The sequence below is a fragment of the Centroberyx gerrardi genome, chromosome 18, assembly GCF_048128805.1.
Source record: "Centroberyx gerrardi isolate f3 chromosome 18, fCenGer3.hap1.cur.20231027, whole genome shotgun sequence".
NCBI classification, from domain to species: Eukaryota; Metazoa; Chordata; class Actinopteri; order Beryciformes; family Berycidae; genus Centroberyx; species Centroberyx gerrardi.
In genome coordinates this window covers 2,215,248-2,237,602 of record NC_136014.1, presented here as the reverse complement: position 1 = coordinate 2,237,602, position 22,355 = coordinate 2,215,248, and the positions used below count along the sequence as shown (strand labels likewise).

At 39.8% G+C, this 22,355-nt stretch overlaps 2 protein-coding genes across 3 annotated transcripts in view; both read left to right on the top strand.

Annotated features, from left to right (window-relative positions):
- Window positions 1-22,355, top strand: part of LOC139932118 (uncharacterized) — a 70,825-nt gene that overhangs the window by 27,732 nt on the left and 20,738 nt on the right. The window contains exons 9-11 of the mRNA XM_078290060.1: window positions 7,392-7,527; window positions 7,719-7,924; window positions 8,141-8,225. Coding sequence (XP_078146186.1) covers window positions 7,392-7,527; window positions 7,719-7,924; window positions 8,141-8,225 — 427 coding nt within the window. The remainder of the gene's footprint in view (window positions 1-7,391; window positions 7,528-7,718; window positions 7,925-8,140; window positions 8,226-22,355) is intronic.
- On the top strand, window positions 11,107-14,730 carry LOC144542743 (uncharacterized). 2 transcript variants are annotated; one of them, XM_078289795.1, is made up of 4 exons: window positions 11,107-11,295; window positions 11,743-11,969; window positions 12,074-12,115; window positions 14,579-14,730. In XM_078289795.1, the coding sequence occupies exons 1-4, from the start codon at window positions 11,280-11,282 to the stop codon at window positions 14,681-14,683; spliced, it is 390 nt and encodes a 129-aa protein (XP_078145921.1). In that variant the 5' UTR covers window positions 11,107-11,279; the 3' UTR covers window positions 14,684-14,730. The 2 variants fall into 2 exon arrangements, with proteins under 2 accessions (XP_078145921.1, XP_078145922.1); XM_078289796.1 differs by lacking the exon at window positions 14,579-14,730 and adding an exon at window positions 14,309-14,560.

Below are 22,355 nucleotides of genomic sequence, written 5' to 3'. Positions count from 1 at the left end.
TTCTTCTCTTAAGTTAATGATTTTTTGAATTAATCAATTTGAGAGTAGCTTCAGATCTTTCACTTTCACTCTTGACCTTTTCACCAAACAGATGATTTCAAAGAAATGGTCTGACTGCAGAAAGTGAAAGTGTGTTGAAGCGTTTATTACACTGACTGCCACTAGAGGGCTGAGCAAGGTTTCATGTTTCTGTATTCACATTCAGAGCCTCATCGTATTAAAAGGACAGAGAGGACAGAGAGAGCCAGCAGAAGAGAACTACTGTTCATTTGGCTTCTAAAGGTAAGAAATCCTCAGTGAGGTTTGACCTTAAATGAATGAAAACTTTCACTGTACATAGAATTTTATATTTCTTTGAAGGAAAGATCAATTTTATTGATGTTTCTATTTGGTTTAGTGAACAATGAAATATCAATGGTAGAACCTAAATATGCAGTCACTACCTGCAGGCACTACTTGAATATATTCAGTTATACATTCAGAACATATGTAATGTATACATTCAGAATATATATAGAAAATATATAGTATATATACTGTATGTTTATATTAAAACCTTTCATTTGCAGGCAAATAGTCCATCAACCTTGGAGAAAATGGAACAGAACAATAAAGAAGTTTCAAACAACAATGCAGGTAGGCCTAAATAATATTGTTCTAAAAGTTGTCAATGTTAACTGAATTACTGTAACTGAATCGTCCCTTGAAGAAGAGAAAAACATTGCCTTCCTCAATGAATACAGAAAAGAAAACAAATCAATAGAGGGAAAGAGAGAGAGATGGGAAATGTGTGTGTGTGTGTGTGTGTGTGTGTGTGTGCACTGGGTTGAGTGAGTGCTCCACACTTGCAAGTGATGCAGAGTTTTTAAATTTGGCATCTTCGTCCGATAGCCCCCTTCCTGGTGAGAAACAAAAAGGTTTGCAAACATATACAGATGTGAACAGGAGATGATGATGATCTTGGTGGCACTCCTACTGAGACATATTTTGTTTACTTTCTTCTTACTGCACTAACTGTCTATTTTGTCTGAGCCAATCATAAAAATGCTTTTCAGAAAATAAATTGTGATTGGTGGTGTAGAAGTTGAAGACAGCCAAGAGAGAGTGATACCAGGATGGTTTGAATGACCTCCCTTTTGCTCCAAACATATGAATTTGGAAGGATTTTATCGTTTAAACTTGGTTCTCATGAGGAGTACTGGGAAAAACAAGCTACTGACCCTCATTGTATAATCTTTAAATTAACTGTTTAAAAGACATACTGTTTAGTGTATCATTTTTTTAATGAGGCTACTGACCCTTGCAAATGGTATATAAAATAATTCAACACAGTACACTTAATTAGTCATATAAGCCTTATCTATGATACTACTGATAATATAGTATAGATTTATACTATACCTAAGCTATTTATACTAGAGGTATGCCTATAACCTGGAGTTAGTACGCATGAGAAAAATAAGTGAATTGTAGCCTCTACACTATAAAAGATGGAATAAAAAATCCTAAACATTACAAAGACCAGAATAAACTTGCCTATGATTCTCCACATTTATAATGTTTGGAGCCCTTAAAAGGTGTCAAAGTTCCCCTATCACTTTGATTGACCTACTGGCTGTGCTTTTATTTTGTGGCAGGCAAATCAAACACATTTGCATGCTTTAAGGTGGTTTTTATTATTAGATTCCAAGCAAGCCTACGTGAAACGGATCGAGGAACAAGCAGAGCTAGTAAATTTGGTACGATAATCGATTTATGTTAAAAGTGAAGATTTTGCAAAACTACCCTAGATCAGCAGAGTGTAAACTTCCACCAACGCTGAACAGTTCTCCAACTTCCATAGCTGCAGTCCCCATAATGGTTTATGTTTGTTTATTGTTTGACTTCCAGTTTGATTTTCCCACAAAATAGCATGTGAATGCAATGCTGTTTAGCAGCTGACTTGGAAGTCATGGATGTCAGACTTTCCCACCAGTACATGAACGCAGCATCATAGTTAAGGCTAAAAAAGGAAAATCGTCTTGTCTAATATCAGAGATCCCAAATCTGGATAACTACCAAAATCTAATCAACTGTTCCTTGGGCCAAGGGCTATCTGTCCATCAAATTTCAGATATCTGAAATTTGAAATGTACAAACAGACAATCAGAAAAAACACACAGACAGGGGTGAAAACATAACCTACTTGCAAGTTAGTTGGTGGAGATAATAACCATTCCAAAAAGCTTATGTCCTCATCTAGCTAAAAACTCCAGAGGCAAACTAGTAACTACTATAGCAAGCTAACATGTGACCATTGCTCATATAAGCTGTATTCTCTGATCCATGCATGTGTTTAAGCATGTTCTATAGAAACTTGTGTGCAACTGCAAGGTTTGCTTGAGACGTATGTGAATCAGTATGATTGCAACTTGAATTGTATATGTGACAATCCTGTATGATGTAATGACATCATATTGTATGATGTATTCCTACTATGTGTATTGCTACCTTGAAATCTGTGTGTGTGATTGAGATTCTACTTACTATCTAGAGTAGCTATGTATGTTTTATGTAGTATCTGCTGTGTTTGCAACAGTGTGTGTATGTATATGTGGTGTGCATATTTAATTGTGTGTGTGTGCGCACTTGGGGAGAGTGCAATGATCAGAATCATAATTATATGTTATTCTTATAATCTGTTCTCACATTGGGTTAACTTTTTGTAAATGAAAATAAAATAATAGCAAGTAGGTGACGGCCAAAACAATCGCATAAAACATTCAATCAGTTGAGGCAGAGAAGTACGGAAGAGGATTAGGGCCACATATGAAAAATGTATTTGAGTTCTGAGTTTAAAGTCAGAATTATGTAAAAAAAAAAAATAAAGTCAGAATTATGAGTTTAATCTCAGAATTCTGACTTTAAATTCAGAACTCAAATAAATCTTTCACATGTGGCCCTAATCCTCAAATCCCCTAAAATTCAAATCTTGTTCAATTAAAAAGGAGAATAAACAACAATAGACTACCATAAGATCAAAGAAAAAGTTTACACTCAAATTGCACCATTTTTTTTCTCTCCATAAGATTGGGAACCCGCATTTGTTTTTGCCCCTCCAAAGTATCTCATTGCTTTGCCTGCCAAAGTGCACCTGAACTGGGCCTGATGGATAGGCAGTAAAAATGAATTCAAGGCCAACTGTAAGGCCAACTGTAAGGCCAACTTGGGTGTTGTTTCACAACACCCAAGTAATCTATTAACTATTGAAATATGGACTTTGTCACACTGGCAATCTAATCACAGCATGATAAGCTTTACAACAGAATATATTGTCCACGGCAGCCAGGCAAAGAATAGCCTTATAGCTTGACTTAAAGTGAAATTTAAGAATTCATATTATTCCTGATGCCTTGGACAATCTGAATATAATTTGTGAGCAAAAAAAACAGGACTTAAATTTGAACCTGTGAATAAATTGCGGTTCTCCAAACAGAAAGATGGCAGCAGCATTAGATTATATCTTGATAACAGTACAGATTCACATCTTGACTATGTAAGAGCACCCAAGCTATGAAACCACACCCCTTATGTTTATCCCTGAAATGTCCTTAATTTCTCCATAGCTTAAAAAAAAAAAGTAAGGTTACTATCATGGGTTTATAAGGGATTTATTCATCGGTTGATTCACAGAGACACTAGTAATTAAGGGATTTTTCATGCCTTTTGTGCATGGTTTACAATTTATTAAGTGGAAATGAATGGAAAAGTTCCTGTCTCCTTGAATTTTTCATTAAATTAGAATGTAAGGAGACAACATTACGGGGGTGTTTACAGAGGTTTCCATGGGATCTCCTCCATTAATAACTCTTTTTTGCATGAATTAAGGGGTGGATTATGTAAATTAATGCAAATGTAGATTATTTTAAAGGATTACTGGTTTGTAGAGGTACTGTCTGATTTCTGAACTACTGTACTGTTTAGCCTAGTTAACCTGGTTATGTTGAAGGTGACTGTCGGAGCACCCAGAGCGGCTGTTTGGAGATTAGGAGACATTTTCTGGTTCAGAACTGATAACACCTCTGTAGAATAAATAACATTTGGGTATAAAAAGTCAAACATCATGTTGGTCTAGAAAATTAATATCCGCTTGTTCAATCATTGCAAAGAATGCGAGGCACACATTTTCACCGATGACAGTGATTGTCATGCATCAGAGGAAATAAACTGGTTTTGAAGGTTTCTGAAGGACTAAGGCCCCGTGTCCACCAAAGACCTGTGAAAAAAGCGCTGGCGCTGTTCTGTCATTAATTCTGATGGAAAAGCGGCGCTTTCAGCGCCTACGACCCAAAACAGGTACCTGACCTCTTTTTAGCGCTGAGCGCCGTGAGCGCTGGACCTGTTCTCGAGCTGAAACTAGTTCAACTTTTCTGAAGCGCACCGCTCGTCAATGTCACTTCAGAGTTCTACCAACCAATGAGGATGAAGCAGGGGCGGGACCAAGAGCCGGCATCCTGCCGTTTTGTAGCGAATGTTAGCTAGGCTAACGTTTAGCATAGCAACAACTCCCAGAGACGTCGTCTCAGCTCCCCGCTCCAGCGCTCACCTGATGCAGCCAAAGCGCTCAGCACCAGCGCTTCAAGTGCTCAAGAGGTCGGTTGGTGGACACGCCCCCTAAGGGTCCATTGTGACTGTGTGACATTGAAGGCCTCTTTCTTAACATTACCAACAGTCCTCCCTTACTTTCACCTCTCAGCTACCAGTGTTCTCCCAGTGTCAGGAGTGAAGAAATTCTATACTTTTAAAACTGGGTGTTGCTAACAATCCCTGTACCTTGGTATCAATCGTTTAACTTATTTTTCAAAAGGAAATATGCACATCGCTCTTTCTTTTTCTGTGGTGTCAACTCAAATGCAAAAAACAGAAGGTGGCAACATCACTTTTTTATTTATTGCACTTCAATGAGTAAAACAATTGATACAAAGCTATGTGCATTCTAACGTACCTTGTGAAATGTATTTTTGTTGGGTAGAAGATTATATAGTGCCTGTACTGATAACAGTAGCTGTCGTAAAGGCAGGTTGGATTGACTGATGATTGACGGCTGTCGTAAAGTTGTGGTAACTTGATCATCATGAGTAAAGCAGCACTTACCAGCACTTACCAGCACAGCCGAGTGTGAGACTATTATTTATCTATTAATATAACATTACATGGTACCAGGATTTATAGAACACACGATAAGGACATACTGCTACGATGGAGGGAATAAAACCTCCCGGTAATCTGCAACTAGAAGGAAATGTGGACGAAAACTGGCGTGCATTCAAGCAACGTTTTCTTCTCTACGTGACAGCGATTGGCGCCTCGACTACACCTGGAGCACGTAAAGTAGCTTTGTTGTTAACAGTGGCTGGCCCGCAGGCTATCGAGGTGTATAATACATTCACGTTTGAGGCTGATGATGATAAAAATGATCTGGATAAGGTGCTGAAACTTTTCGATGAATACTGCACACCTCGAAAAAATGAGATCTATGAGAGATTTGTGTTTCGCTCCTGTGTGCAAAAACAGGGAGAGTCCTTTGATGCTTTTTTGACTGACTTGAAAACGAAAGCGCAAACGTGCAACTTTGAACTCAAGGACTCGATGATACGTGATCAAGTCGTTTTTGGGATATTCGACAAGAGAGTGAGAGAAAAAATGCTTAGGGACAGTGACCTAACTTTGGATGGTGCAGTGAAACTTTGTCACGCGAGTGAACTTTTTGCCATGCACGCGAAAACGTTCGGAGGGAGTAGCACCACAGTAATGGGCGCAAGCACGCTGTCGGCTGTCGTAAAGTTGTGGTAACTTGATCATCATGAGTAAAGCAGCACTTACCAGCACAGCCGAGTGTGAGACTATTATTTATCTATTAATATAACATTACAGTGCCTTGCCAAGGAAGTGCATTTCCTGCCTAGTTGCAGACTAATTTGTCTGCAAAAAACAACAATGGGACAACCTCCAGTTTCCATACAATCTACTATGCAGGCAGGCAGATTAAAGTAGCTAGATTTGTTGCCAGTCGCTGTTGAGAAATAAAGTTGCCAGGGGGTCTGAAAAGTCACAACACATTCTGCCTCTCATTTTTGTTTTTCCAGGAGCTATTAGCAACACCAACGAAGAAGATGGCAGTACTGGAACTGCTGTAGAAATGTCATCAGAGGAACCTCAACCATCAGCAAAGAATCCTGAACACGTATGAGTAATGCTCTGCACTCATTTACGAATTAGCTATACAATATTATACAATCATTTTTCTAACATATGCCTGTAGTTTGACACAATTCTCATTTTTTTCTGTTGCAGGATCAATCTCCAAAAGGTAATCACCACGGTCATTGCATCTTAAAAGATTTATTGCTCTCTGTTGAACCACTTTCAAGCATCTACTGGCATTTTTTGGGATCATTACATTACACTTAAGACATTTCTTCTATCTCAAATTGACTTTTTAATAAAAGGACTTATGGTATGTGTGGCTAAACATGCATTTTAACTGTAGCTCGATACTGTGGCTGTTTTTTTTTTTTTGCTTTTCTATAAAAATTCCCATCTTTCGAGAATGTGTGTCTAGATCATAGACTGTAAAAAAAATGGACGTAGTGAGTGCGACTTCACCCACTGGTGTCTGAAGGGCCATTTTGAAGCTAAAAAAAATGGGTTTACAGACGCCGCCATGTTGACATGTTTTGGAGCCAGAGCAGCCAAAGCGAGCCTGAGGGTCGTCCACAGAACCACAGAGCAGTCTACTACTGGCCCATAATCGGCGACCTGATGATAACTGGACAGGCGACCTATCAATCACTAGGAAAACAACCCTGTTTTACAACCGTTGTATCCTGTTAATGACGCAATTATTTTGAAAATCGCCATAAAGACACACATCGGAAGAAGTGAAATTAGCTACTCAGACCATAACCTTTTGTCGAAAAGATTTGACTTCATATTTTGAGTGAGAAGTTGGGCTGTGGTCCCTTGACTGACTTTTTAATAAAAGGACTGATAGTATGTGGCTGAACATGAACATTTAACTGTAGTTCGATACTGTAGCTGTTTTGTTTGCTTTTCCATAAGTCCCATCATTTGAGAATTTGAGAATCTGTGTCTAGATATAATTAATATAGTCAAAGAAATGGGGCTTTGAGAGGTAGGTTGTCAGTGATTGTGTCAGAGGAAATAAACTGGTTTTGAAGGTTTCTGAAGGTCTAATGGACCATTGCGACTGTTTGACATTGAAGGCCTCTTTCTCAACATTACCAACAGTCCTCCCTTACTTTCACCTCTCAGCTACCAGTGTTCTCCCAGTGTCAGGAGTGAAGAAATTCTATACTTTTACAACTGGAAACACCCTTGGGTCTCATGAGGAGGTCAATCAGGCTCTCACCAGCCAAGGCCTACAGGAAGTGATGTCACCAAAAGAATGTGATGTCATCCTGGCTTACTGTCCCATTGTCTCCAGAGTTGGGACTGATGTTGAGGCTGCAATGGCAGCCATCCCAGGTATTTCAATTATTTTTTCAATTTATCCTTCAGAATCAGTGCCAGGGTGTAATGTTATGCAACGACACAAACAGCAACGCCATAGCCAGGATTTTACTGTACTTCCATTATGCGAACACCCTTCAGACACAGCACATGACAACTGAGAACAATTTGACTTTACACATATTTTTCTCGCACTGTCTTGACAGATGGCAAACCAGTGATTCTGGTGGTGATGCATCACACTTTCAATCAAGACATTGTTTTAGCTGAAAGCAGCAGACATGTATCCAGAGAAGATGTTGTGCTGACGGTGGACTGTCTGTTCCATGAGACCAAAAGAACATTTAATTGTGATCGTAACACTGCAGCAGTCAAAGACATTTTGAAAGTGCTAGATCTTACACCACAGGTAGTGTCCTTTTATCAAATACTTAAAATCTGCTACTGAAAATCTTATTGGATTAATCACGTATTAATTTAATAGAACAATATCGACAGCTAATATTGCTGAGTGTTAGTCACAAGGACTAGCATGAGATGCTATATAAAGGGTAATGACTCATTTTAGAAGTAGTGCCAGGGTTCTTGCTGACAAATACACTCTCAAAACTACTGCCTTTTATTTTAGGAGGGCTGCTCAGCTGGAGTGACCCCAAGCCAAAGTAAACCGAATCCCACAGATGGCCAGAATGCTTCTGCTAATGTACCTCAAGGTAAAATACCCTCTAAAGTAGAACAGATGGTGCAAGATTGAGGTTGAATTGTGGTTTAGGTTGAGGTTGAATTGAGGTTTAATTAGCCAAGCTTTGTTCAAACCCACAGAACTAAATGTTTAATTCTAGTGAAGATCCCAAGGTTTCCAATGATACCAACTATGTCATGCTGAATTACAGCGACAAGTGTATAAAATGGTGCACTAACATCTAGATTTTGTTCCATTTGATGTAATGGTGCAGCCATAAAAAATGATGCTTTGGGTTTTAATATTTCACTCAATATAAGCATGCTACAGCTTCAATTAGACCCTCCAGGATTCCATGATTCCGCGACTGCGGAATTTACCGTGGAAAATAGGTCCACCCGCGGAATATGTGTTCATCCGTGGAAAAAGCAGCATTCATTCTTGAAAACATGATTTTTTCAAAATTACCACTAGGTAGCCTACAGGGTAAAGGCCCTTTTCACAATGTCATGGTAACACTAAATCGCTCCACAACCTGCACAACATTAACATGGTGAAGTACAAAGACTATTTTACTACTTTTATTGACTCCTGGATCTAAACTAGAGAAAAGGCTACAAGTTACCTCTTCGATTATGAAGGTGAGTTTTAGTTTCAGTTTCTCCTCGTCAGCTGTCATCTCTTGGCAGTCATCACCTCATTTGCATAACGTTACATTATGGGGCTCATTCATAAAACTTACTGGCAGGTTTACCGTGACGTTAGGGGCAGATACCGTGTTTTCACAGTGTTTTCTCATAAACGTGAAATACTGGGACGTTATTTGCTTTACCATTCTCCCCGTACTTCCACCCCTTTTGATCATTTACATATTGTGAAAGTGATTAATAAAAGCACACGACGCTGCAAACGGCAGTTTCCATCTGATTTGATTCAGTTTATCATGATTAGAGAAGATGACCATACGCACATCCCATAAACTTTTTAGCAGCTGCTGGAGTGAAGTAGAGCTGAAGTATTTAACAAAGAGAACGCTGCACATTGCTGCCACTGCTCCCATATATTTATTTTACAGTGGTTCATTTTTTCATTGCATCTTGTTAATGTTTACACATGTGGAGGTTCAACCCTCTTATTTTTCAAGAGTTCCAGTTGAATACATGTACAGTAGGATGTATGCGCGCATGTTTATTTTATGAATTTATTACAGATCCCTTTTAACTGGATTGATGAATAAATATATATTTTTCAGAATAATTGATCATTTTTAGCTGTTTTTCCTAATGTCCGCGGAATATCGCAGAATAATGATTTCTAGCCGCGGAATTTGGGATTTTTTTGTGCGGAATCCTGGAGGGACTATTCAATGAATATTTGGAACACGCAGATTCAAAATATGTAAATAATATAATTACATTATTAATTAATTATAATAATTAAATTTGTAGCTACATTTGGGTTTGGGGTTCAGTTACTCTTTAAAAATGTAGCCTATTTCCGCCGAGAAGCGCCTTAATGATGAAAGTGAAAAATAGCAACGTGTGGTTGCAGACAGAGCGAGTGAAGCACAAAGGCACACTGCTGCCAAAAGGCTAGTGTTTCTATAATCACTCAGTCATTTCTTATAGTAAAGGCTGCCTACAGTGTTTCTCCCCCGGACCATGCCGCCGTTGTAAAAAAAAGTTGTAGGGGAAACATTGCATAAACCGTTTCATTTCTTTTTTGTGTCCTCACACTGCATCCCAGCCTCTGCTACCTCCCTCTAGGAGTTGAATGCTTCGCCCGGTCTACACAGTAGCTTAGCGGAAGTTGTTACAGGCCGAAAATTGCAGCTCCCAGAACCCATAATACCTAATTACATCTGGCGAAATGCTGTGGAGGTGGGCGGCATGTTCCGCTGTTTCTGTTGCGGAGAGTCACATTTTCGAACTGCAACCCCTCCTCCCCTCCCCCAAACAGAAGCCCTGTCCAAACTTCACAACACTTCTGAAGCCCTCTCAGAACTAAGAATAAACCAGCCTTAACTCTTGCCTGTCATGGTCTGCCCCTGTCTGCCATGATCTGCCCCTCTCAGCCCTAGCCCTCGTGTCTGCCATGATCTGCCCCTGTCTGCCGCTGTGTCCTGGTCACCACTCCTTTCACTCCCCAGTCCTGCCATCCTCCTGCCAGCCACTAGATGCCCTTGGAATTTCCTCCCTTCTGTGCTCCTTCCCTCCACACCTGCCCTGCATCACCCTCGTTTGCCCTGTTAACCTTGTTCCCCCTTCACCAGCCTGCTTCCACCTATCAGCTCCCGGACTCTTTTCCCTCCTACCAGCTGTTCCCCATTTCCCCGTTAGTCTGTGTGTATAAGTAGTCTGTCTTTCGCTGGAGTGGTGTCAGTTCGTCTGTTGTGTTTCCCATGTTACCTGCGTCGCCTGCTGCTGTGTACCCTTTGTTTCTTGTGGATACCTTCTTGCCTTGTAACCGGCCAGGTTTGGTTTTGTCTTCCTTTGTTTTGCCAGTCTGTTGCGGTTTTTGCTTTTTGGATTTTCTGTTTTGTTCTCTGCCTTAGTTTCAGTTCTTCATTAAAGCTGCTTGTTTCAGACTGTCTGCATTTGGGTCCTAATCTCTGCTTCCTGACATTGCCATTGAAAAGACAGATTCACTAAGGATTGTTCAGGGAAGAGCATGCACTATATCTTAATCACTTGACAAAATCTTAAAAGTGGGCAGGATGCGATTCAGGGGTCTGAAACCAGGCAAGCAGAGCATCATAATTAGCAATATGATAGCAATATGAATCATTATGATTGTGTTAAGTAGTGTATTATGTTCCTAAATTCTTAAAGCTCAGCTACACCTTGCTTTCAGATAAGAAACAAAGATACAAAAATGAGGAATTGTTGTACTCTTTCTTGTATCATTGCAGGGAAGAAGATGAAAATGTTTTTCAGCTTCCTGGCTGGCAATACTTTGAAGGCTGACGAAGTTTGAAGAGTGCCTCACTAATGGAGGCTTCAAGAAGGTGACATTGGACAAGTGTGATTTCATCCTGGCTTTCTGTCCAATCGTCTCTCGAGTTAAGACTGACATTGACTCAGCAATGGATGCGATTCCGGGTATTGTACATTTTTTGATTTGAGTATAATGTTTGCGTCAATATCAGTGAAGTTTTCACTAATTTGATCTATTAATAAACCTGATACATTTTGTTAATTCAGTTATTAATCTTTAGAATTGTTTGTGGCCATTATTTAACAACTATATTCCTACTGCTGGCTTTGTTTATGTTTAGGTTTACTTGATTGAAGACATTGTTTCACTTTCAAATCGATTGACTGAGCTATTGGTAAAAGAACTGACATTGTATGAAATCTAAATGTAACTTTTAATCTACTAATGTGGCTGCAAAAGTTTTCATTGCATTTGTAATTTTTTTTTTTTTTAAACACTGTCAAAGTCTTTTAACTCTTAATGTCTGTGTAAATACCTAGAATTTATATGACAAAAATAAATTACAGATAGAGGATATTCATTTTCCCTTCTATTTTTATTATCTTTTTAAGTTGGTAAACCGGTGATTCTGGTGGTCCTGCATCATACCTTCAACAAAGACATCAGTGTACCTAACAGCAGTGGACTAGTGACCAGACACAATGTCATCCTGACAGTGGACTGTCTGTTCTATGAAATCGAAGGACTGTTAGACTGTCCACGCAATGATGCAGCAATCACAGAAGTTATGAGGAGTGTTTGTAGTAAAGGACGGAAGGAAGATAAGATCCAGAGGAAGGTGTGGTAATACACAAACATCCTTTCAGTCAATTGTGATATATTGTATATTGTGGCCTATTTAATATACACTTGCTAATGTGACTACAACTGCCCAATTCTCAGGAGAACACTGGAGGCAGAGAAATAGTTACTGTGCAGCCAAAGGTAGGTCATGACAACATGAATACTTATCTCAAACCTGCATTTTACTCTTAAGACACATTTTTGACCATAGGTGTTCTCTTAACTGTGTGCAAAAAAAAGTGCAAAATGGACGAAAAGTTGATTGTACCCAGGGGTCAAAGTGGGATTTGGCAGGTGGGGGACCCTGTTTCCAGAGGGGGGGATCAGAAAAAATGGTAATTTAAAACAAACTTCCTGCATTTCTACACCACCTAACCTCTCTGATTAAGTCAAGAAACAGCAACCCTGTATAATGTTAACCAAAAATGTAAAATTATGTTATGTTAGGCTACTAGATTTCAGCATTGAGGTGCTTACATTCATGATTTTGCATAGGCATACTAACCTAAAAACCTATTATTGGGAATCGCGAGAGTTTCAGAGCGACAGAGACACAGAGCGTCCCTGTAACTCACACTCACTCCTGCCTGCATGCGCACGGCGCGAGAGGAGAGGGAGAGACGCAGAAGAGCCGCTGACTGAGATTACTCTGACCACCATGCATGGGAATAAATTACAATATAATAGATTTGTGTATATTTCTCGCTATTCAGATGGTCTGAATAACTCGCTGCTGCACCGTGCTGCTCTGTCTCGTCTCGTGCGCTGTCAGCGTCTCTTTTTGCGCCGCGACGTTATCAGTTATGAATTTGTTTTTCACTGCGTGAGAAAATGGACTTGTGGTGTGACAGCGTGTGAAAAATGTCAATTGCGTGAGTCTCACGCTCAATGTGTGAGAGTTGGCAGCCCTGTGAACTCGCTTGACATTATGCATGAAACTGCCAATCAGATTTATTTACTTATTAATCGAAGGTGCCGGAACGCCGTTCCGGATCGTTCCGGCCCACTTTAACCCCTGATTGTACCTACCGTAAATCCTCTAATATTGGCCCGGGTACCAGGCCTTTATTGGAAGCAGGCTTATATTAGAGACAGGCCTTTATTTCTAATTCCCTCTGTTTGATAACTATATTTGCTCATATTTTAGTACAAAGCCTCCTTGTTTTCTGATCTGCTTCTGTTGGGGTACGTTAGGTAGATGTTTTTTTGTTACTGCAATGCATTACGGTAATCGACGACGGCATGCTCCAGAGACTTCCGCCGGCCAAGCCATCTTGTGGCACTTATACGTTACTACAAACTACAGTTACATGTATAACAGGCACCAGGAGTTTACCGGTATCCACCGTCGTTTGCATGTAAGCTGAAGCTAAAGTAGAATCTATAAAATTATATCATATCGCCGTTTATTTCGCTGCATATGTGCGAGCTCAGTCCACCTGACAGCCCTCTGGGCGCGGTGGAGAGGACAGCGGCGGAGAGAGGAGACGGACACGGTCCTAGGTTTTGACCTAGTCTTGTTTCCTTTGTTTTTTTTCCCGGCCTGTATTTGGGGCCGGCCTTTATTTGTTCGTGTCGACCACGGCCCCGGCCATTATCGGAGACCCGGCTTTTAATTGACTACCGGCCACTATTAGAGGAAATACGGTATTCAAAGTTCTCAACAACTTTTATTTGAAAGACTACAGGAATAAAAAGGGGGAAAAAATTGAAGAATGGTTGCATCCATTGTTGGTCTCTGAAGTCATCTTACTGAGTTTTTAATGTTTATTTTCCATCAGTGCTACCTAATGTTTACTCATTAAATGACATAACATTATGGAAAGCAATACCAAACCAGCAAAAATGGTTACATGAAATAGGCACGACTATAAACAGTAAGTAGTGTCACACTACAGTAGGAAAGTAAGGGTTTGTGGAATTCGTATTTAACCATGACCAAAGCCTTTCCCTAACCTTAACAAAGTTGTTTTAGTTGCCTGAACTTAACTGTTAGCCAACCTTTAGCTGGAAATGCCATGTCCAAGTGTTACTGTCGCGGATTTCATGGACAGGTCGATCTATAGACAAATTGTGGGCGGTGCGAGAGACTCCAATTTCATAGTCGATGACTGTAAAAACATTCTTCAGTAATGTTACTTTGTTTTGATGGGTTAACATAGCTAGCTGGCAAATGCTAATTTAGTTACAGTAATCAAAAATAAACAGAAATTAAATTACTTTCAAGCTTACCATCAACCCCAATGATGGATGCAACCGTACTCAAAGCAAAGTTGTAGAGAACTGGGAAGATTTGTATGGCTGTAATCAACTTCTCGTTCATTTTGCACTCAGGCAGACCTGTTCATGAAATAAAATCATGTTGGTAGGGGAACAAGGAAGTGCAGAAATGTGATTGGATGTTAATGACTGATGACTGCAAAAAGTTCAGCCATGGCCAACTTTTCTCCCCATCCACACATCGGCCTTGTTTCCCTTGTCGCTCAGCTCTATAGGACTTGAATGGACGTCTGGTGACTTGATGATCATGTTGCTCAAAGTGACTAACACATGGTTAGTGATATTGTATGAATAGCCTCCTTCTAAATCGTGATCTCTTCTCAGACTCAGCCTAGGTACTGCTCCATTACAACTACACAGAACGAACAGGTGAGTTGGACATTATTGGTGATTGTATACATTGGTTTCAATTCATTAGTTCAGATGTGACGTTGCAAAAACTCACAGCATGTCACTTTTTTCACAGGACTCAGATGCAACTTTGGGGACATGCTTTTCTTGTCGCTGTTGTCCGTGGTAGACTGATATATGTGCCCGATATTTGATGTGATGGATATGATGCAACCTGATTGATTACATATTTATTGTAGAATTGATCAGCACTACACTAGTTGTCTATGGGAAGACCTTAAAGCTGAAATCCGGGATTTTCCCGTTGGTCCCGCTTTGTCTGACATTCAGACTACAACTAAACAGCCATGGAAGTATTATATTATCAATGTGTCACTCGTGTGCCGTCAACTCACCAATAAACAGTTCCCACCCTAGTAAAAATGGCATATCTGAACCAGGTAATTTGACTTTCAATGAGTGTAACTTTTGTAATAAAATTAGGCAATAACATCACTTATGATAATGTAAATATTGTGACTTGACAGTAACAGCAGCCTATAGTGTGTGTGTGCCCTAGCATATCAGTCAGGTTGGCCAAAAATAATTTTCAATGTAAGCTCTTTGGGTATGCTAGCTAGCTAGCTAGCTAGCGGCACTCAGCTACCCAGTGCAGGTAACCTGTGCTGGCTAATGTTAGCTCGATAGTTAGCAGACTTTTGTTCTACCCGTTCAAAAATTTAAGTAGCGGCCTATGGAGAGCGTCTCCAACCATAGTAATACTGACAATTGCTATTGTGTAACATGATTCCATGGTCCAGATGGATGAAATGTATTACTGGAAAAAGATTCCAGCTTGTGGTCCAAATGCAACATGTGGATCAGATGCATATACAATTTTTATTATCATTATTATTATTATTCTTAATGTTATTATTTCAATGATGATGACGGTTATTATTATTATCATCCCTGGTTTCAGTGGAGAGTTTTGCTGTCCTGTGATGCCCTAAATGCTGTTTAACAGGCTTTTCCATCATGACAAGAATAAAACTTGGGGAAACACTAAGGGGGGAAAGGAGGGGAATAACTAAGGGGCTAATTAATAAAATTTACCAGCAGGTTTAGTGTGACGTTAGGGGCAGATACCGTCACGGTAGGGTGCTTTCTCATTCATAAACGTGAAATACCGGGTCATTATTAGTGTTAACGTTTTCCCTGTACTCACACTCCCTTTGTTCACTTGCATATTATGGAATCAATTCATAAAAGCACACTGCAGTGCAAAAAATACTACCTGTAAGATGGTATATTGTAGAAATGAATGCTAACCAATGAAAATAAATTTAAACAATTAAAAAATCAGTGGATAGTTATATTGTGTCCCAGGCCATTAATCATCATTGGAAACAGGTGAAATTGTTTAATAAAAATGGCTCACACACTGGCTCTGCAGTGGAATTCAAAAATACCTGTCAACTAATTGATGAGCACAATCTACGTTTGACAAAGTAGAGCTACACCTGATACAACTCCATCTAAGTCTGTCAAAAGCCAGCTAAGCCTGACCCAAGTCCAGCCAAATCTGACAAAGTACATCTACGAATGACAAAGGCGTGAGGATGTCCTAAAAAGGCCACCGTACCCCTGATCTAAACAGGCGTTGATGTAGTCAGCTACATTCTCATTCCCTGGTTCGACATGTGAGGGCCTCACTGAATTCATTTCACACAGATTAGAGGAGTTGAAGATGATTGTTTTGTTTTTGTTTCCATATCTTTCAGCAGATTTTTTTAACCAACTAAATGCACTAAATTTACAATGTACTTGCTTTCATTACCGTGTATTTACCATGTTTGCTATTGAATAAAATTGAATTGAGACCCCACTCAGTTCCTAACTGCTGTTCTTTCACTTACAGTATAGAATGCTATATTAAGTGTATAGTTTGTTTCACAGCACAAACTAGTTGCTACCTTTGCAGGATGCAGCTACTACTTTCATCCTCCTGATGTACAGTACTGATGTCCAAGAATATTGTCACATTCTTCACTGTAATTCTAGTGTTTTTGCATGTCATTGCAGGTCTACTACTGGTAAATTGTTTGCTTCATGCAATATGTGACCATGTGACTGTAGAAAACTCATTGGTCATGTCCTCAATTAAGTCTGTTTTATGTTAAACAAAGCGAGCTCAAATACATACAGTGGTTCAAAGTTCAAATGAAACAAGTTTGGCACTGTTGCTGAAGAACATTAAAGTCAGTGTTATTTGTAAAGGTAATCAAAGGTATATTCCACAAATGTAGACTGCCCATTTTAATCACTTTGAAACATTGTGGTTACTCAGTGTTGCATTCATATGAGAACACATTCAAAGGACATTCATAGCATTTATATTCATAGCATATCCATAGACAGTTCAGTCAAAACTTGTGTACACACTCTCATAAAGGAAGAAAACAACACAGCTGACAGGCCATAAAAAAGGGGACTTTATTATACCTCTGGGTTATTAGTACAGTTTATGAGTTGCACTTTGAGATAACCAACAAATTTGGAACAAAGCAGATATTGAACAATTGGCCCCTAAGGACCATGGAAGCAAGTTAAGATAGCTGCCATGAACTGTTGCGCCTATGGTCAGTCCTTCAGTGTAACTGGCAGCAGGTAAGTAGGTTCCAATTAGTAGAGACTTCATGAGAAAAGGAAAGGAATCTGCACACTACTTAAAGCTGCAATAAGCAACGTTTTGTGACCACTAGAGGGTGACAGAAACCACAATACATTTGTAGACTAGATGGCACTCAGAGTGCATACCTCCGCCAACACTATGCTATTGTCAATACATGCCAGTTCCACATGTTGGATTTCCACCAAAAAATTATTTCTTCCATGTCACATTACCAACTTGTTTCACATCAGGAGATGCACATATTTTCATGACTGGACTTGAAACTGGACATGAGATATGCCTGTTCAAATTCTAGCCACTTTTAAGCAAAATTGGCAGGGCGGTTATGTCTAAATCGTAAATGAGCTCTACAATGCCCCCATGTTGTTTAATTGTAATGGAGGGTTTGCCTCTTCTGTCTGCCTGCTGATAGGCCACAACGTTTGATGGTTATGTGAATCCATTCAGAAGTTACATGCATTTTTATGAGAAGCCACACCCACTGCCATGCCCCCCTTTGGCCAATCGGTGCGAAAAGTTAATCAGTAATTCTTTGTCCCATGACCAACATTTCCCAAAAGTTTCATGGTGTTGCCTGAATCTATTCAGAAGTTCCGTGCCTTTTTGTGAGAAGCCACGCCCACTGCCACGCCCCCCTTTGGCCAATCGGTGTAAAAAATGTATCAAATGCAAATCTGTTAGTAACTTTTGGAGTTATCCTGCTAACAGACAGACAGAATAGGGCGAAAATATAACCCCCATCCAACTCCATTGGTGTGGGTAATAACAGAGCAAAGCCACTGCACTGCGGAGGCCTACCAAAGGACAAACATCGCAAAGCACAAGCATAATAACAAATAATAATAATAATAAGCTTTATTTATATAGCACTTTTCGAAACACAGTTACAAAGTGCTTTACAGTCAAAATATAAGAAAGTCCAAAGACAATAATAACTACTAAAAGAGAAAAAGTAGAATAACAACAATAAGATGGAACAACAAAGGGGCAGGAACAGCATAAAAAACATAAAACAAGGGAAAACAGTATAACAACAACAACAAAAAAAAGAGTAAGCAAGGATCTTAAACAGACTTAAAAACAGGAGAACAAATGGTGACATAAAAGCAGAACAGACTATAAGAAGGCCTTCTTAAACAAGTGGGTTTTGAGAAGCAATTTAAAAGATGCTACTGAGTTTGCAAGTCTGAGTTCCTCTGGCAGGACTTCCAGAGCTCAGGGGCTCTTACAGCAAAGGCCCGACCACCCTTGGTCGTTAGCCTGGACCTTGGAACAGTCAGGAAGGCCCTGCCTGAGGACCTCAGACTGCGCTCTGGCTCATACAGGGTTAAGAAATCTGTAATATAGCTAGGGACTAAACCACATGGTGCTTTAGAAGTTAATAGTACGATCTTAAAATCGATTCTATACTTAACAGGCAACCAATGAAGAAAGGCTAAGATAGGGGTAATGTGGGCACGTTTTCTGGTATTTGTTAAGAGCCTGGCAGCTGTGCCAGCTGTAGACAAGAGAGAGAGTGCTGGCTGAGGCAAGTATATAGAGAGTTACATTAATCCAGCTGAGATGAAATAAAGGCATGGATAACCTTCTCAAGGTCAGCAGCGGGAATTATCTTATTTTGGAGATATTCTTCAGCTGGAAGAAGCAGGACTGAACAACACTCTACTTGAGTATCAAAAAGACCTTTACACCTAGATATAGCTGGGTGTCATTCACAAAACAATGAACATATTGTGCTTTCAAATAATGTGACGAAGTGGTAGCATATAAATGGAGAACAGTAAGGGACCTAAAACCGACCCTTGAGGGACACCACGTGAAAGAAGTTGGAAGAGAAGTGACAGAGAAGGTTCTATTGGTAGGGTAAGAGCAGAACCAGTTTAGGGCATATGATTGTCATTGATGCCAACCCATAATTCAAGGCGGTTTAGAAGGGATAGAGGCAAAGGCGGCACTAAAACCAGACTGAAATTCCTCAAAGAGGTTTTTGTGGTTCAAGGGGGTCCATATTTGTTTTTTTGAGGAGAGGATTTACTACGGCATGCTTAAAACAGGAGGGGAAAGAGCCAAGGAACCGGTAAAGGAATAGTTCACCCAAAAATGAAAATTCTGTCATCATCTACTCACCCTCATGCCAGTTGAAACACAGGTGAAATTTGTCCATATAACACACAGGAAGGTTGCTAGCGCAACTCCATAGCAGCCTTCTCCAAAACAACAGTCAGTGGGGACCAGTTCTTCAGAGTTCCAGAAAGACCATAGATTTACACCATAATTTAGTGCAAATCTTAACTACAGCTGATTGTTTTGCAACAAATCATGGTGTATAGGTCTTTCTATTCACAGTGTGATTATTTGGCTGTTTTTGTTTTGGAACTCTAACACTAACAAATTTCACCTGTGTTTCATTTGGCATGAGGGTGAGTAGATGATGACAGAATTTTCATTTTTGGGTGAACTATTTCTTTAAGGAACTGTTTACTAGGGATGCACCAATCCTATAGTTGGTATTGGTATCGGGCCGATATTGGCCTAAAATGCTGGATCGGATATTGGTGGCAGTGAACGTTATAATCCTATCCGATCCAGAGCAATCAGTTCGACAAAACGAGCCCCCGGAGTAATAAACTGCCGTAGTCGCCTGCTGTAAAACATGCCATGAGTGAAGAAGATGGAAAAATAAAGACAGCGTGCAGGCAATGTGCGGATGTAAACGTCTGCGGTTGGGAATTATTTTAGCCCCAAAAGGACGCTAGATGGCTCTGCTATTACTAGATGGCTATGCCATTACTAGTGTCCCAAAGATCTTTATCCGACTCACTGTTACCAAGAACTTCATTTGGCGACGTCTTCCAAACACCTGCTCCTTGGCTCAAACTTACATCGAGTGTCCTTGGGCTTAGTATCATGTACACGCCACCATAAAGGTTTCAATAAAGTTCACAAAACGAAGCTTTTTGGAGCTGGGAGCTAAAGCTAATGCTACCGCGCTGATGACGCTGACGCAACCAGTGCGTGCGTCAGCGACTGTCAACACTGTCAGTGAACGGAGGAACAGGCTGACAGCAGAGAGATGCTTCTGTTTCTGAAGAAAAACCTGCCCCTTGTCCTTATGTGATTAAAACTAGACTTGGCGCAGGAGGTTATGCCCAGAAAAAGCCTATGTGTGGCAGTATTTTTTCTGTCAGTTATTCACACTAAAGAAGAGAAAAAAAATATAAGCAAAGGCTTTATGGTTGTTTCAATATTGTTTTGTAGCAGTATGCACTGGTCAGTTTATTGCTCTTTTGCACTTTTGTCAGTTATTTACACTGAAGGTTATCTAGTTTTAAATGAAGAGAAAAATATAACCAAAGACTGCCTGAATGTTTTAGTATTGTTTTCTATATTGCAGCAGTCTTTTATATATCCTAGGAATTGTCATTCCTATTTTGGTCAGTTCTTTTGCCCTGCTGCAGTTTTTCTTTTTTTTTTCCCAACAATAGAATTGTTGTTCCCATGTTATTTACATGTTGTATGCAGCTGTGTAATTATATGAAAAAGGGATCAATAAAGGATCGCTACTCGGTATCGGTTGATACTCAAAATTCTGGTATCGGAATCGGATCGGCAGTGAAAAAATGGTATCGGTGCATCCCTACTATTTACAATGGATAAAATAACAGGAAATGTTCCATGTACCTCTTTTAAAAATGTGATGGGTATAATATCTAATGTGCAGGAGGATGATTTCATGTGGGCTATAGTATCCTGTAAGGCTGAAGGAGTAATTGGTTAAAGGTTTGACAGAACAGCATGCATGTTGGGGGAAATTGAAAGGTTTTGGTCAATAGGTGAAATGTGGCGCTTGATGTTCTCCACCCTGTTGGAGAAGTAAGTTGAAAAGTCCTCACATTTGTCAGGGGAAGCACCAATATTTAGACTGGGTGAGGGGCTAACTACAGAAACAATTACCTTAAAAAGGACCCTGGAGTTGTGCCAGTTTCTTGTAATGATATTTGAGAAATAGCATGATCTTGCATCCTTAAACGCTCTCTGGTACTGTTGCATTAGATTTTTTAGTATGTCACGGGAGGCTTGGAGATCAATTATGCTCAGATTTTCTACAAGCTCTTCTTATGGCTCAGTTGTGGTCATTTAGCCATGGTAGGGCATTGGCTTTAACTATTCTGTCTTTGAAAGTTGCTATGGAGTCAAGAATGGTCATACAATGACTGTTTTATTATTATTATTTCAAGTAGTTAAGCAGTAGAGCGCACACCCATAAAAAGGTGCAAACCAACGGTTCAAAGTCAGAATAAGTAATCATGAAGGTTGCACACTTCTCTCCATATGAAAATATTTATTTTAGATCACCAACATGTTTCGGCATTATGCCTTCATGATTACTTATTATTATTATTTACCATCTCATCAGTGCTAGTGTCAGGTTGTAAAATTAAACTTGGCGATGGGGGGTGGTAATAGAGCCTTAAAAACAACTGCATTATCAACAGACACACACATATTCAATAATATCAGTTTTATCTAGGGAGAAACCAGAAGAAAGCACCAGATCAAGTGTGTGACCTTTACAGCTCCTTTAACAGATTGGACAAGATTAAAAGACTCATTAAGATTCATAAAATCAGTGGCAAAGGAATGTGAGGGCCAACAAACATGGATGTTAAAATCACCAAGAATAAGTACTCTGTCATACCGAGGCATGATAAGAGCCAGGAGTTCAGAAAATTCTTGAATAAAACCATTATTTAGTTTTGGGGGTCTGTAAACTAAAACAGAGTAAAGGTACCATGCCAGTAATTAAAAAAACTAAGAAATTCAAAGGAGGAAAAACTGTCAAGAGAGCAGGGGGAGTATTTGTATACATTTTTGTGAAACACTGTTAAGCCCCGAGGCAGATGTAGTCTCAACTGGGAGGTCGTCCTCGTTGTTCTCCAGTGGCAGGAAGTGGTTTGAGACATCGAGGGATGGTGGAGGAGCATGGGGGCCAGCCTGGCAGGCTGTCCTCCTTCTATTCCCTCTGACCACCACCTATGTCCAGAAAGGCTGGAGAAGAAGGGTTGAGCACGACGC